At 35.4% G+C, this 17,188-nt stretch overlaps 1 protein-coding gene across 1 annotated transcript; it reads right to left on the bottom strand.

Moving 5' to 3' along the window:
- Positions 1-1,479: 1,479 nt before the first annotated feature.
- On the bottom strand, positions 1,480-7,074 carry LOC104246191 (protoheme IX farnesyltransferase, mitochondrial). The gene is made up of 7 exons (XM_009801956.2): positions 6,690-7,074; positions 4,437-4,566; positions 4,046-4,183; positions 3,777-3,910; positions 3,037-3,162; positions 2,573-2,676; positions 1,480-2,102 (listed from the first exon to the last, which is right to left on the bottom strand). The coding sequence occupies exons 1-7, from the start codon at positions 6,998-7,000 to the stop codon at positions 1,732-1,734; spliced, it is 1,314 nt and encodes a 437-aa protein (XP_009800258.1). The 5' UTR covers positions 7,001-7,074; the 3' UTR covers positions 1,480-1,731.
- Between the last annotated feature and the right edge of the window lie 10,114 nt (positions 7,075-17,188).

The following is a 17,188-nucleotide window of genomic DNA, read 5'->3' as shown; positions in this document are numbered from 1 at the left end:
TTTCTCACGCTTCTCTATTTGTCCACGTCCTATTTCTCTTGCACATTCCACCCGTAATGATAGACTACATTTATCAGTAAGGGCATATGTTCTGACCTTGTTGTGGTCGCCGCCAATGATGGCACGGTTGTTGGGACAACAACATATGCTGAAAAGCTTGATGTACCTCTTGCTATGGTGGACAAAAGGCGCCATAATTATAATAATTTTAATTTCAGGGTAAGATGCTATTTGACATTTAGAATAATGCCAAAAAATGAGATGAGCACTAAATTAGATATACAAGATTTCATTTAAAATATTTATTTATGTATTAAGCTAAGAATCATTGAGTTTACTTTTATACCCTTGGTTGATTGGCTTTTATAATTTATATGCTTTACGAAAAAGACAGGAATATTTTTGACCTTTTGGTACTTTTATCTATGTATAAGTTATACATGGATTACAGGATTAGTTATTCCATATTATTGGCGGCATAAAATAATAAATCAATTGGTATATTAAGTAATACAAGGATTTGTATAATTCAAACTACTCCATAAACCAAACATTGAATAAATTAGAATGTGACGAGTCTAAATGGAACAAAATGGACAGTGGGGTTAGTGTAGTTCTTTGGTTGTTGTAACATCGATAGCAATTTCGTCCGTCAAAGCAATAGGTCATTATGTATGTTGGATAATACACTTTAACTCCCTATTGAAACCTAATCAATGCTGAAGCTCCAGAGAATTCATCATGTACAATGTTTTATATCGAATTGTATGGATTTTGGATCCTCGGGTCACAGAGGCAGGAAAGCTGTATAGCCGTGCTTTTCTCACTTTTAGTCGCGCCAGAAATTATTTATATTCGCTATCCGAAAAAGTGTATAAAATTATAGTAGACTTTTTTATATAACATATAGAATGTGTGTATGCATATATATACATACATATATACATACATTTTTTCAGTTATTATTTTGAGAGGGACTGTACAATGTCATTTCCCTATGATAAAATGAAAAAGAATGACAAAATGAAATAATAGATGAATTATTTTTTCAAGTAGTTCCATCATACCAAATGACCCCTTATGGTTATGTTCTTTAACCCAGAACTTGTCATGTTTATGTTCTTTGACCAGCAATCGCGATGGTTATGTTCTTTATTACCAGCACCTGTTAATATATATATATTAAGTGAAATTCTTTTAACTTTTCTTTTTTAAAACTAATTCTTGTTACCTTCTTTTATACTTACTTTCTACTTACAATGGCTTTCATGTAATTTTCGAGTATCTAATTTTTAAAACTTCTTTCGTAGCAATTCTAAATGCACCTTGAAATATGGTGAAGTTCACCAACAAGACATTCAATTTGAGACAAAATGCACTTCATCCATAGCATCAATGAATTTACAAAGTCGCTCTCGCAACATCACTAGCCTCGACGTTATTTATGCCAATCATGTAAAAGCTCTCCGCAACACCGGATCAAGGAAATAAGATTATTCCATATGCATCATCTGTAAGATACCACTTTGCTCTGGTAAACATAATTGTGGACCAAACAATAAAAAGAACAAAATCTATTCCTTGGACATCCCACGCCCAAAGTTACTCAAAGTCTCAAACCTTTAAAAGTATGACATCCAGGTGCTGCCAATAAGCCAATATAAAGGGGTACTTCTGTTCCTGTTTTTATTACATTAGTACAAAAACAAATTTCGAGAAAAGATTCATATCTTATGGTGTGGCATATGAAGGAGCTGGCAAGAAAGGAAATGGAGCAACTGAGGCATACGATACAGGTGGCCGACGTTGACTACCACCTACAGACTGTTTCTTTCTGTTTTCTTGCGACCCCTCTGTACTTTCCAATGAAGATGACATCTCAACAATCTTAATGGAGTTTTCAATAGTCATTTGCTGCTGACTCTCAGTTACACGATGAACTAGAAGCCCAGACATAAATACGGGAAGATAGAGAAGGCTGGCATGGAACATTCTCCTAGCCTCTTTGGTTGTACGGTTCAGGTAGAATGATACTGCTGTACAGCTAATAGCCAGAGCAAGAAGTGTCGATTCCAGGCAAAACCACCCAGATGTCAACCCCCCTGCATGCAGACAGTCATAAGAGAAGGAAGTTCAGAGACGAGCAGGAAGAGGGAGGTTAGACGTTAACAAAGTACAAACGGTAATCACAAACAGAGGAAAGGTACATTGAGCAATTGCCATGAAACCATGAAGCTGCTAGGCAAACCAATCTAGGACCAGATATTCATTCCAAGATTTTCTACAACTCAGGTAGCATTTCCATAATGATATTTAAGCAATTTCATATTTATGTACTCCACAGAAACCTAAAAAGTTGTCATTGTACACACTTTCCTAAACCAGGGTCATCTACAAAAAGGGTCAAATTCACGTAATTAAAGTCAACTTAAGACACCTAACGTTGGACAGAGAGGAAAATACTAGTCCACTTACCTTATAAAACTTGGTGGCGCTTCAAGCCATGTCAAGTAATTTTTACACAGACAGTAATGGAAAAATGGAAATATTCCTATATAGAAAATTGACTCACAATCATAGGCTAGGTAACCCAATGGTAGTAGATATAGGCAGTTCCTCAAGGCAACAGCGGCTGTCCTCTGACCAGAAGCATCAGCAAGAGAGAACATCTTGAACCTATACAGAGAATGATAAATGATAAGTCCAGGAAGAATCTCAGGGGCCAACTTAGAAGAAATATATAGAACATTATGAGAAAAAAAAGGACGCTACATGATGTCAAGCAGCTTTTATTGCAAGCATCATCAACAAATATTCAAGCTCCCCCACCCCCAGCCCACAATAAGCCTCCAGTAGCCCAAGATTTTTATCGGTCATTTATTACATGAAGACTAAAGCTCGAGGACCTCTTTAGAGATAGCACATGCGGGAAAATTCTCGGTGTCTAGATGCATATGAGCATTAATTGAAACAATATGGCTACTTTCACCATGCAACAGCCTTGACATTGAAGATCATTACATAATCAGTACTTACCCTCCATCAGCATAATCTTTACGGCACAAGTACGCTAGGGCCATGAAATGAGGTATTTGCCAAAAGTACAGAGCTGCTGGGAGGAGCAATCCATTCAGAGACACTTGACCAGAAGCTGCGGCCCACCTATACAAGGAGAGAAAACCTTTCATTATGGGCTCATCAGCTGTAGACCCACAGCAATTGCAAAAATACCAAAAAACAAGCTAAAACATAGTTATATCCAGGTACTTGCTGTAAGTGGTACTCTATTAACATTTCCGTAGTAACAAACGGCAATTTATAACGTAAATATGCAATTCAGCTGGATAATATTTCATCCTTTCTGCAACTAAATAAGAAACTTCCCATGCAACGGGTCTGAAAATAATCATAATCCATGAAGAGAGTTGCACTCTGAAGGTGGAATTGCTATTTTACTATGCAGAATAGCTACATAACAAAATTAAGTAATGCATAACTCTGAGGAGCGCAATGAAGCATACTCAAAGAAAATATAGATCTGAAGCATGCCAAAACGATCAGTCTAGTAAAATTACGTGCATAGTACAGCATGCCAAAATATGCCTATCAATGAACATTCTCAAACCAACAATTAATTCGTGAACTTGTAAGAAAAAAACAAAATAGAATGATAAAAGATCATGTCTCCTTTATGCGCAGGTACATAGACACAAAATTTAGGTGGGACCGATATTGGTAAGGCAGAAAGCCTAAAGAGTGTATAACAAGACAATTACCCAAGCAGCGGTGGGATAGCACCAACAATTGCACCGACCCATGTATTTATTGGATGTATCTGCTTTAGCGGTGTGTATACAAACGCATACAGCACAAGATTAGAAGCTCCAAGGCCAGCTGCCAACAGATTAGCCTGTAGAAGCCTTGTCATAGAAATTGCAACATCAATCCCTCAATCAATAATTTATATCAACGGAAAGAAAGACAGTCTATCTAATTGCAATATATATATATATTGTCAGACTAGTTGCAGAGGATATCCGGCCACCTTGCTAGCCAGTAGAGCAGTGCCCACTATCCCAGAAGATGCTGCCCATGTTACTGCATGAGGTATACTAATCCGTCCTGATGGCAATGGTCTTCTCTTAGTTCTGTTCATCTTAGCATCATTTTTTACCTCAAACACCTAAGAGCAAAAACTACAACAATTAATCACTGAGTTTCACTGCTTAAAAAAATGCATGAAAAGCATATGCTGCATCAACTGACACTGATGGATACAAGCTTATATCCTTCAATTGTTTCTCAAAGAAAAACATTAAGGGAAAAGGCACAAATTTCTTGACGGCCCACCCGGGGATTTACCCACTTTATCGTGGGAGGGCTTCAATTCTCATTTAGGTGGCCATTCAGTTGTCAGCAAGATTGCAGCATTATACCTGATTTAACGTGTTAGCCGATGCCGCCACCATCATTGTGCCAGCACATGTGCAGCAAAGTCCCATGTAGTCAATGGCACTACCACTCCCAAGGACATACCCAGCGCCGGAGGTTGCAACAACTAGCATACTGAAATAAGTGTTTAGAGAAAAATGAAGTAGCAAAAATACATAGTGGTAACATATTGAGTAGCTCATTTACCAACATTCTGGAAAGAAAAGACTGGAACAATCAGAACAAGCAATAGATCCAAGCTGTAGTCAATAAAGAATATAGAAGCTCTTCAACTGAGTGAAGAGCCAAGGAATACTAAGATCAGAAATTTGGAATGGTTGATAGCACTCTTTTTTCTCCCACTAAAGGAAATCCATATTAGACCACTGAAAAATGAGGAATGGAGCTGGAGAACAAGAAAAACCAGTGTCTTGTCTTTTTTTGCTGCTTCTTGGTCTGGATCTTAATTTGCTTAAGCTTCTAATTTATAATACTAAAACACTAACGTAACTAACTTCATTTGATGAAAAAGTTGATTCTCATGTCCTTTAAAACTAGCCTTGACAAGCTAAGACTAATCTCAAGCTAACTTTTTGGCCCACAATCTCCTACTTCTATTTTTTTTTATTGTGTGTTTTTTACAGAAGATAAGAAGCTTGTATCTTGAAAGGGAACTTTTTTTTTTATTGGTGTGCTTTTCATAGCCTATCTATTTTTATCATTTCACCTAATTTTTTTTATGAAGTAAATTGCATTAGAAAAGGCATCAATAAGATGCAGAATTACATCATTTCACCTAAAACATTTGCAATGTAAATCTAAAATGAACAGGAAAATCCATTAAAATTGGATACGAATTGAGTCTTTAATGATTTTTTGTAGTATAATAATAGCTGCTAGCCTCTTCTTTTGCTTCTCACTTTCGGACCCCTATAATATGTTTTAACTTTTATTGCTCTAAATGAGTAAATGGACCTACCATCACCAGGAAAATCATTAAAACGGCCATAAAAACCAAAGTGTTCTATTGAAAGTTAACCCTTTAGGGAAACAATAGAGGCTTAGAGTACTTTATGGACAACATCCAACTGTCCAAGTGTATCAGTCAGATACAGTACAACATACACAGTCAACCTCGAACACGTGCTACTCCCATTTAGTCACATTTTGACAAGACTGCCTTACCTTCTAAAACCGTTTGTCCTTCATTATTATATTGCTATAGTTCATGTATATCATTCACTAATTACTCAGCTAAGTTGCCAGAGTCTTGGATCTTCACCCCGCAAAATTTTGATTATCTGCAGCAGCCAGCTATCATGGGAATTTATTCTACACATTGGTACCCTTGCCTCACAACCACCACAAGAGAAAGAAATAAAAGGCAGAAAAACACACAATACATCAACCAAATATCCCCCCTCCTTCCACCCCTCTCTCTAAAAAAAATAAGCCAAGGATAGTAAGATATAAAAGTTGGAATGGTTGACAGCACGCACTTTTCTCCTGCTAAAAGAATTTCATATCAGAACATTGAAAAATGAGGAATGGAGCCGAAAGCACCAGAAAATAGTAATTAGTCTTCTTTTTCTGCTTCTCAATTGGATCTTAATCCGCCTTAAAATTGTAATTTGCACTACTTCTAAACACTAATCCTTGAAGTAACAAACTTGGTTTAATGAAAAAAATGATTTCTTTTGTGTTATCAAAACTAGCATCAACAATCGAAGAGTAAATTGGTATGTCCACTACACTCCAGAGTCCAGCCTCACTCTTTGACCCACTATCACCTACTTTTTTTTCTTCGCCTACTTTTTTATTATCATTTCACCTAGAGTTTCCAACACAAAATCTAACATGAAAAGGAAAACCAATTTTCATTAATCGCGTGCATGTCGACCAATCCACTGGGCGACCTACTATAACCCACAACCTACCAAAACTGGGGCAAATGGGCTCACACTGAGAGCATTGTAGCAGGATCAATATCAGATCAATATCCTTCGTGATATCTACAAGATGACCTAAAGTCCATTCCTGTAAGCACAACTACACAGGCCCTAACGTCCCAATAACTCTACGAAGCCAGTTGATACATAAGTTAATTCACATACTCCAATAATTGGATTCAGCAAGTTATTAGGCAAATACTAAACAGCAGTTGCAGTATCATTACAGGAACAATCAACTACATCATCCGGTCCAAATAAATCCAACAGTACTTTGAATAAGGATTCACACAGCAAAAAGGGGCAAACCTTAAGCGAGCTTTAGAAAGCTCCCAATAACAGCGCCCATAGTGCTTAGCAAAATCCACAACATCCCTAGATTTCAAAACTGATGCTGCAGCCGCAAAAGATGAAAGATCCACAGCTGAAGGACCCGGAGATCCGGACGAAAACCCCAACTTTACTGAACCGGCAGCTTCAGTTGACTCCGGACCGGAGCCGGCGGCTGTAGAAGTGGATCGGGTAACAACGCCATGATGAACTAAAGGAAGACGAAGAGAGGAGGAGGATTTGGAGGCGGCTAGGAGCTTCGAAGAGAAACCCACCGTGTTTCTCCACATGGCCGAGTCTGAGTTAGGGCGAGTTGAGAGAATGTTTCAAATTTGATCTGTGGGATTTTGGACGATATTGTTAATGCCGTGTTATGTGTTTCTATTTTAGTCCCTGAAATTTTAGAAAACTAGTAGATTTAACCGCGCTTTGGGCGGTGGAAGAAACGAATGAATTTAAAAGAAAATTAGATAAAATTAGTCGAATTAGAAAAGATATAGAAATATTGTCATGTATATGTGTATAAAAATGACTATAATCTATTAATGAAATCACAACTCTGATATTTTATAAGAATTAGAGCTAGATAAAATGCATTTTCATTATCATATTTCTTTAAAACAAAAAAATTTAAGGAAAATTTTCTCTTATGTGTGTATAGTTTAATACATGAATCTGTTAGTCTAATTATATATTAGATACAGCATACATGTATATATGTATTTGAGAAAGTTTTTTCCATTCTAATTACAGAAATTAACATGAAATGAAAATTAAGAAACTAAAAACAAAGCGAAAAAAGAAAAAGAAATACGAGGCAAGTCTGTCCATTAAATTCATTTCCGCTATCTATTTTACGATTCAATTTTTTTTCTTCCTTTTACTATTCTTTTTCTTTCTTTTGCTATTCCTTAATATCCTTCTCAATTCCCCATCCCTTAATTAAGGGATATACTTTTATAGAATTTCTCTTGTCCTACTTGATGCTTCAAGGCAACATTGTGTAGCAGCACATTCTGCAGGTCCATGCATCGATCATCCTCTTGATCATCCAAGAACATGTACCATCAAATTCTCAAATCAAAATATTTTTAGATTATGAAGGTCATGTATCCCTATAAAAGTAGTTTTAAAAATTGTACTCCAATGTACTCATAATCCAAGAATTACAGGAATCTCACCAGTATATCTATTAATGAGCAAAACCTCTAACCAGAATTATATTACATTATAGGGAGGCAGAACACAAATAGCACCATAAGTTTTCTTCCCGCGTACCCATATATGTGTCATTTGGTCCCAAGTAACAAAAGAACTCGTGTCCTCATGGATGGATTAGAAAAAATCATCATCATATATAATTTTACCTTTAAAATATGGGAGATATATAATCCCTCCCGATTTTATAAACTCTTTCAACCTTTTTTTTTGCTCGATCCAAGATGAAGTAATTATTTTTTGTATTTTTATTCGAGCAACTTTATGGTTCTGAATAACAAGGAGGAAATATATGAATGGTAGCATATCTCCATTGTTGGTATATTTATAAGTGTGGTGTCGGAGACTCTAGGGATTCTTTTTCCACCATAAATAAGGAATATGAAAGATTGCAATAGTTATTCTCTCAATTGTTTGTTCATTAATGGGTAAATAATGATCAGGTAACTGCTACAAGTATTACTGTCTTTATGTTGGTATGTGTTTTTTATACATGTGGGTAAAAGTTTATTTCTATTGAATTCTATTATAACCTCATGATGAATATGTCCATTGTGGGAGGTGACTTTTGGTTGGAGGTGTAATTAAGAGATTGGGGGACGTGGCTTTTGAATTCTTAATCATAGCACATAATAATAAATGGGAATATAAGCAGAAAAAGTAGGAAAAAACTCAAAAATCTGAAAAAATAGACAAATATGATATATATATATATTGTGTAATTGATATGCCAAAAGTTTATGAAACCGGCAGATGATAATTATGAGAAAAGTAAAAAAAAAAAAAAAAAAAAAAAGAAGAAGAAGGGATTGTATCAAAATTTTATGATGGGATATATTGTCAATTTTATACTGAGCTTTTGGAAATTCTCTCGCATCAATCATTCAATTGTATGTGTGGATTTCTCTTTGAGCATCACAAATGTTCAAACCATGTCATGTTTGGAGTATTTTGTATAAATTTACACCACTTATTTTTTTTAGTATATTTGTGGAGTTAAGTGACACTTATATTTTAAAATAGTTCACCAACACTATTTTTATTTTGAAATTCTAAAAACTATACAAACTATATATATATTTTCCGGCATTTACTTATAGTTGTCGGCATTACAATTATTGTATTAAAAAAAGATAAAATTAGATCGATCATCGAGTACAAAATTCTCTTTAGAAACAAATATGCGCAAGATAATTGGGATATAACCAAGATTCAAATGAGTGCTAGAGATTTGGATCACAAAATTACGATATTCACAAAGCTCCCCATCTAAATTGGAAAAGAAACTTTGTTGCCATCGTGGATAATGCTAAATTCACACCCCATTTTTTTTCTTTCAGTCAAAGGTATATACCAAAATGTTGATTTGCAGGGGTAAATTAGAAATAGTTGATTGGATTAAGTCAACGTAAACTCTCAAAGCACATAAATCATCCAGCAAATTGCGTCTTGTCTATGGCCATAGTGTCACCAATATTAGGTGGGAAAAACAAAAAATAGTGACACGTTTATTTTCAAGATTATGCTGAAAATGTTATTGTTTTTATTTCTTTTGGTTTTGGTAAGACCAACTATGTTTGTACACTTCACCAACTCTTTCATCAAGTGGCTCCATATTTCTCTACAGTTGCTTTTGGTCATATAAAGTAGCTATATATTCATATAAAGAGAGTTAAAATTTTCTAATATATATATATATATATATACTAAGTCTTTAGGTGTCACAAAAGAAAATTTTGTACTGTGGTACGAGTTTGCCTTTTGATTTTAATAGATCATGGAACAATAATCCCAAATTTCATTATTCAGCTTAATTGAATAAATTTCATAGTCAATTTCTCTAGGTTTCAGAAGACTTTTTTTTATTACTACAAGACAATCTGCATAATTTTTAACATACTAAGAGAAAGTTCAAGTCCCACCAGAATATTTTGCTAGCTGATGATAAATAGAATAAAATATGGTGATCGAAGAATTATGAAAAGTTCTAAAACTCCTACTGCATAAATTTTTTATGTATTATGATACTCACTTGCAAGCCTATAGGGCTCCTTATGTAGGGGCTCAACTAGTATTCATCTGTAATTTCTTGCTCAATGCTTGGATATATGTCCTTATGGCAACAGGGTGAGAGAAATTCTTTAGAACTCAAAGCTTAAACGGTTCTTAGCTATGTATGCAATGAGTTACATTAAGATCTCATGCAGATAATATTGCGTTGTGCAAGGCAATGTTATCTAATGAATGTATCAACAGTGGAAGAAGAAACACATACATAAGCACATTCACGTCCCCTTTTTTTGGTAGTTGAGCTTAGGTCGATTAGATAAAACAAGCAACTTATTGCTATCTTTTGCTCGGTATGCAGACTTTAAACATTATGTATGTTCACTTTGTTGCATGCAAAAGAAAGCACACTAATGCTATATAACAAGAATTAAAGGACATGAGGAATCTAGAGACAAGTTCCAAAGTCAGCATGGTGAATTGGCCTCCAAGGTTGAATCAGCAGAATTGGATGACAAAATTTTAGCTGAGTAAATACATTGTTTTGTCAAAAAAGTTTTAAAAGGAAATGTTGAAAATAGATAACACAGAGCAAAACCAAAATCCATATTCAAATTGTGATGGTAGGCTATAATCTCGTATTTTAGTCGTTTATTACGCCCTAATTCACTGCACTTTAATTGTATTTGAGCTTTAATCACTAGTGTTTTGTACTTATTATGTGTTTTATGCCTTGTATGAGTGATTCCGAGTGATGTAGATGTTATGGAGCTAATTCGAGCTTTGAAGTCTAAGTAAAAGCCCAAGGGATTAAGCCGGGATCGTGTTAGGAGGTCGAGGACCAAGCCTGGACATCAAAAATCAAAGTTTGAACCATACTCTGAGAAAATCCCACAGCCGCGGTGCGTGAGGCGCCGCGGTTGTACAAACTCTGTTGCCTGACAGAAGTTGAGCTCTCTGTATTTCCCCATTCATGCCTCGCATGGCGCGTCATCCCATGCGGCGCGCCTGTGCAAATTTTACAGAGCCATTGTCCTATTTCGGCTAGGAGAATGTGGTTTCATCTGGGACCGACCCTACTTGGTATAAATGCATGGAAACACGTTATTTTCTAGACTTTTGACATACTTTAGACGTAAGAAAGCTAAAGAGGAGTTGGAGGAGCCAAAGCTCAAGGATTTCATCACTCCTTCCTCACTCAAGACCCGAGTTTGGATTGAATTTATATTTTCCTATACTTTTATTATATTTGTGACAAATTACTCCATGTCTATAGAGTAGTACTCTTTGGGGTTTGATGGATTTGGTGTATTGATATTTGTTTGATGATTATAACTCTAGTTTTATGTATTGAAGTGTTTTTGGATGATTTAATCATTGCATTTTGTTGTCACTTGTGCATATAATCGAGAGAGGCATAACTTATGATATATCTGCATTATATTGTTGGTTGAGTTCACTAATTCTTCTTAGTAATCAAATAAGTCTAGTTGAATCATTAATTAAACATAGTTAGGAGGATAATCGAGAGAGGTTCTCCTAAAGATCAATCCACTACGCATTCTTGCATATCTTCATAGAGATTAAATTGGTTCATCTCGTGAGGTTGGGGCTTAATCGAGAGAGGAGTTTCTACTAAACAATTGAACTGATAATTAAGTGAATTCGGGAGACTCACTTGAACATTAGAAGTGAATTAACTAGTGTTAAATCCCAGACAATTATCTTGCACCTATCCTATCAAAACCCTATCTTCTCCCATTGATATCTTTCTTTGATTATTCCTTGCTTTGATTGTCATTAGTCAATAGCTTAGATTCTTAGTTAATTTTAGTATTAATCACATAAATCTCAATTGTTGATCATCTTAGATAGCAATCAAGCTAGAAACTACAAGAATACTGTTTAAATCCAATCACTATGAATACGATATTATACTATACTATATTTGATTAGCGAAAATAATTATTAGTGGTGTTCTGGACTCGTCAAATTTTAGCGTCGTTACCGGGGATTGACAATCAATAGTGTTTGAAATAGCTTGTAGTGCTAATTCAAGAATTTTACTTTTTTTACTTTTCTCTTTTTACGTTTGGAGTTCTTTAATTGTGCGCTGGCCACAGGTTAAGAGTGGTGCATGACTCGAGTTTCTAGGAAGGAAGTGTTACCATACGAGACATAAATTGAAAAACAACTACGACAGCTGAGGAAGGAAAGAAGTCCCACCGAGACGTTAGAAAATGTTAGGCAATCCTCAACCAAAGAAACTATAGCTGGAGAAGATGATGATAATGTAGATTTGACTGCACGAGAGGTAGCCCAACAACAAGAAAGAGCTGCACGGGATGCTGAAGAAACAGCTATTAGAGATGCACATATTATCTATGAAGAAGAGAGGGCTCGGAGAATTGCTTAGAATCAACCCTTGGCTGCAGATCAGTTTGGAAATATAGCTCCCGGGTCTAGGAGATCACTTAGCAATTATGTTAGACCGGTTTACAACCAAGGATTATCAAGTGTTTGATCACCTCCAATTGCAGCTAACAATTTTGAGTTAAAGCAAGAGTTGCTTCAAACCCTTCAGAACTGTTGTGTCTTCATAGGAAAGATGAACGATGTGAGCACGTGATTTTTGCCTCACATGAATTATTCCTACAGAATTCCAAAGAATTAGATTTTTCTTTTAATTATTTGTTATTTTAGGAATTATTGTAGAATTTTTCTGATTATCTGCATTTTTATGTGCATGTTTAATTTTATTTAATTCATGAAAAATACAAAGATACATTGCATTTGCATTTAGGATTTAATTTTACATTTTTAGATTAATTAGTAAATTAGTTTGTTTTATAAAATATGAAAAATCAAAAAAAAAAGATAACTCATTTTGGCATTTTAACTCTTTAATTTTGAATTTCATAGCTTTTTCTTTTAATTTAGGACTTAATTAATTTTTGTAAATATTATGTTGAGTACTTAATATAATTTGGTAGGTTAATTTAGTTTTTAAGAGTTAATTTAGGTTTTTATTTTAAATTTGAAAAGAAAAGGATTTTAAATTGAAAAGAAAAAGAAAGAAAAGAGAAGAAATAAAAGAAGTCCGAATTTTGGGCCATTTCAATTAATTTCCCCCCAAACCCAAACGATTTTTCTCCTGAAACTCGTTCAAACCAGCCCAGTCATGCCTCAACCCGGTCCAACATTTACAGCTTAACCAAACGACGTCGTTTGGAGTTCTTTGAGTTAAAACAATCTGAGCCTTCTATTTTGTCATATCCAACGACCCCAAATCATTTCCCCCATCCCCTTTAAAAGTGTCTGAACCCCCCTTTCATTAACCTAGTACTATGAACTACTTCACTTCATCTCCCTAATCTCCATAAACCCTAGTGCCGCCATAAATTCTCCACCATATCCAGCCGGCGGCGCCACCTCTAATCTGCCCCAAATTTACACCACAACACCCCCATGACTTTCCCTCTCCCAATCCCTAACTAGTTTCCCCCAAATCCTTTCAGAATCCTTCGAATCTTCAATTGAGACGACCCGATCCCGAACTCTAAAATCCCAAATCTCCTGAATCAGCAAGTTTCGTTAAAGGATTGGAGTTGAGTTTGATTTTATTCGTGTGTTCTCAACGAGAACACACGATTAATGTCAATATCGGCTAAAATCAAAGGTGTTAAAGAATTTTTCATTTTCTAATGTCCAATCGTCTCTTAGGTACTTGTTCTTTTTGTTCTGTTTGTTTTTCTTTTCTTCACTTTTCATTTTTATTTCTCATCTCATCTTCTTCTGCTTCTTTCTTTTCTTTCTTATTTTTCTATTTCTTCAAATCATTTTGGTATGCATGCTAGTTTTAGGTCTATTTTTAATTAGCACGTTTTTTGTTTTTGTTCGATTTTGTTCAAATGCTTGTTTGTTTCTATTTTCTTTGGGCTCAGGACCTCATGAGTCCTTACGACTCTGTAAGTTAATATCTTGTGGGTTTTGATTTTGATTGAATTGAGGTTCTGAAAATCAGAAGCCCAAAGAGAGGGATTAGCCTGGGTTTGGCAAGCCCATGTCTGTTTAGTCTTGGGTCAAAATTGGCCCATATTTTGGTCGAGGGTAAATAGCAGAGGTTTAAAGGTTTGTATAACTAGTCTAGGAAGCTGCCTGCAAGGTGGGTTTGGGACTTGTTTGAAAAATAAATTTTGAAATTAAGGACTGAAAAGCAAAAACGAAAATTAAAAAAGGAGTAAAGGGCAAAAACTGAAATCATTTCTACTGCCCTAAAACTTCTCTATAAAAGGCTAGTTACTTCACTCTCAAGTAAGATTTTGGGAGAGATTAAAAAAATACTGAAATTTAGAAAAACAACCGAGTCTTCAAATATTGAAATCCATTGCAATTTCTGGTGAAAATTGGTTCAGCTTCCTGTTTGTTCTAGTATCTGAAAGTTACAAGAATTTCTGGGTCATTTTTTTCCAAGTCTAAAATTGGTTTTCAAGTCCGTTTGTTGCTGGTTTACTGAATCGAATATGTTACTGTTGTTTCTTTTTAAACTCCCAGCTTATTTTCCCTTGTTATTTTGTTGTAACCAGGTATTCACTACACTTCCTTGACATGTAAAATGGAAGAACATGAAGCTGTTTGATTGAGCTGAAATTCTATGGCATATCAGTTTGTTAACTGTTGTTTTTTACATTCCTGAAATCATTAGATTCTATAATTAGTTTAATTTTCTTCGTTATGTTTACTCTTTTCTATTTTAGTTTTAAGCTCTATTTGTAATATTGGATAAATCATTGGCTCTAGTCACTTAGTTTAAATGAGTTGAGCTTGTGTTTGTATGGATGGACTGTTAAGATTACTGCAGTAGAAGGTTCAGTCGATTTACATGTGTTTTAGATCTGCTTTAGTTTTGCTAAAATCAGTGTTTGTTTTGGTGTTGATTTCTGATTGAACTTGCTAAAATGACAAGTATAGGCCGGGGATAAAAACTTTCAATTGGAATATATACCAGTAAGTGTAGTCTACTATTTGAAGTCATGTAGTACTTTATTTCATGAAATTGTCAGCTGATTTGTTTCCAAGCTAATAGTCAGTATACAGTCATCTTAGATAAAGGAAATGTTCTAGGTTATTACCTTAAGGGTCGAGCCCTACACTGAATTACTCTTGGTTTGTTTGTGAGCTTGTTTAAGTTGGGTTTAATGTTTAAGTTCAGAATTGTTTGCATGACAGTCTCATGAGGTTGATTTGCTATCGTATGTGTTGAAGAGGGGTTTTAATTGGGGTTTAAATCTCACAATTGTCTATGAGTTAGCTGGGGGTTAATTTAAATATGGTCACTATACAGATGTGTACTATTGAAAGCCATCAGGCCCTTGTTGTTAGGCTCGATTGTCAAGTGCCTTTTATACGCTGCAGGGACTCGATCTTGAGTCCTGCGTTTCCCCAGCCCCATTTTAAGAGATTTGTTTTCCTCTTGGGCTTTGGACTTTGAAGGCGTTTGCAAATGAGAATGGTATGCCGACTGCTGCTTGGGCCTGTTTCTCGAAGCCCAGTAGCTCATTATTTGCCACTGCTGGATTTTTCCACAGCAAGCTTAGCCTAGAACGCATGAAAGTTTAAATTTTAGAAGTTCAAACATGTTGCCTTTTTCTCTTTCAAAAGTTTTAAGTGTTGCCATAAACGACAGTTTTCATTTCTTTGGTTCGCGAGAGTTTGGATTCATTTTGTGCTTGGATTTCGAATTTATTTGTGAGTGAGAATAACATTGTCTTATGGTGCTTGGGCCTGCATTTCGAGCCCAGTGGTTAATTTGAATGCTACAGTCAGTTTCGTCTATGGCAGGCGCGACCCAAGTGCCTGAAACCAATGTGATTTTAGTATGTGTGCAAACATTAGTTTTAAATTATGTTTTTTTTGTTTAAAATAATTCTTTTACCTAAGTTGAGGTGTGCCATATTAAGTAACTCCAATAGTTTATGGCCCTCATAATTTAAAAATAAGAAATTATTTGAACAATTAGATTTGAGGCGTGCCATATTAAGTAAGATATAATTTATGGCCCTCAAAAACTTAGTTCGAACATCCTTTAAAATGAGAATCGAGGTGTGCCATATTGCAAAAATAGATAACCCATGGCCGTCGAATAATTAATTTTAACCCTTTAGAAATTGAGGGGTGCCATTAGTTGAATTTTTCATGGCCCTCGCAAACCTTGTCATTAACTTGAAAGGGCATAGTTGCTTTTGGCACGTAGTTTAAATTAATTTTCTTAAACTCGGGTGTGCATTTCATGTGACCCAACTCTAATTCTCAACAACGTTAAATAAAATATATCGTGGATCGCGGGTGCATTTCATGTGGCGTGGTTCAAGACGTGCTTTAAATAATGTTGAATTTTCCTAAAAAAATAATTAAAAATGGTTAATAAGTTAAAAATGCACCATAGGCTAAAACATGTAATAAATCAGATAATAGGCCAATTATAATAGTTTAAGCGACCGTGCTAGAACCACGGAACCCGAGAATGCCTAACACCTTCTTCCGGGTTAACAAAATTCCTTATTCAGAATTTTTGGTTCGCAGACTTCAAAAAGAAAGTTGATTTTCCTCGATTTGGGATTTAAAATAAATCGGTGACTTGCGACACCGTAAAATATTCCAAGTGATAATTCTGATTAAATAATAAATAATCCCATTTCGAATAATGTCGCTTAAATTGGAAAAACTCCCTTATACCCCCTCGGGTGTGTAAAAAGGAGGTGTGACAGCTTTGGCGACTCTGCTGGGGATCATAACCCAGAACTTCCAGTTCAGGGTTCAAGAACTCGAGCTTAGAATAGCTGTTATATTTGGCTTTATTCATTATCTGATTTTTACATGTCTGAGCCAAATGTGCTAAATGCTACTTTTTACCGCTTTGATATTGATTGAATTATATATATAAATTGTTACGAAACCCTCTTCTCTCTGAGTCTTCTAAATCATCTAGGAAGTGTGCACTTCGTGTGACTTCTTTTCTGTTAGAGTCTTATCCTAATTTTAGAATGTTGTTCGGACAAGTTGCAAAGTCGGTGAAGCTTCTGTATTCCCGGTACGCTGCTCCCTGTCGGCTCGAGCTGTCCACTCGGGTAAGTCAGGTCTAGAACAATACACCCAGATTTTAAACCTAGTATAACAAAGCCTCATGTCGGATCCCTAGTAGGAATGTTTGTTTGCATCACCTGCATTTGACTTTGGAGACTCAACACAGGGGT

Source organism: Nicotiana sylvestris, chromosome 1 (assembly GCF_000393655.2).
Source record: "Nicotiana sylvestris chromosome 1, ASM39365v2, whole genome shotgun sequence".
NCBI classification, from domain to species: Eukaryota; Viridiplantae; Streptophyta; class Magnoliopsida; order Solanales; family Solanaceae; genus Nicotiana; species Nicotiana sylvestris.
Note: the sequence above shows the minus strand (reverse complement) of the source record. Positions and strands in the feature narration are given on the sequence as shown.

Excerpts from the sequence above, each read along its gene's own strand:
- LOC104246191 (XM_009801956.2), bottom strand. The coding sequence starts at position 7,000 with ATGTGGAGAAACACGGTGGGTTTCTCTTCGAAGCTCCTAGCCGCCTCC. Across the intron at positions 4,184-4,436 it reads CGGCTAACACGTTAAATCAG|GTGTTTGAGGTAAAAAATGA; the intron begins GTATAATGCTGC and ends TTTTGCTCTTAG. Across the intron at positions 3,911-4,045 it reads CTGCTCTACTGGCTAGCAAG|GCTAATCTGTTGGCAGCTGG; the intron begins GTGGCCGGATAT and ends AGGCTTCTACAG.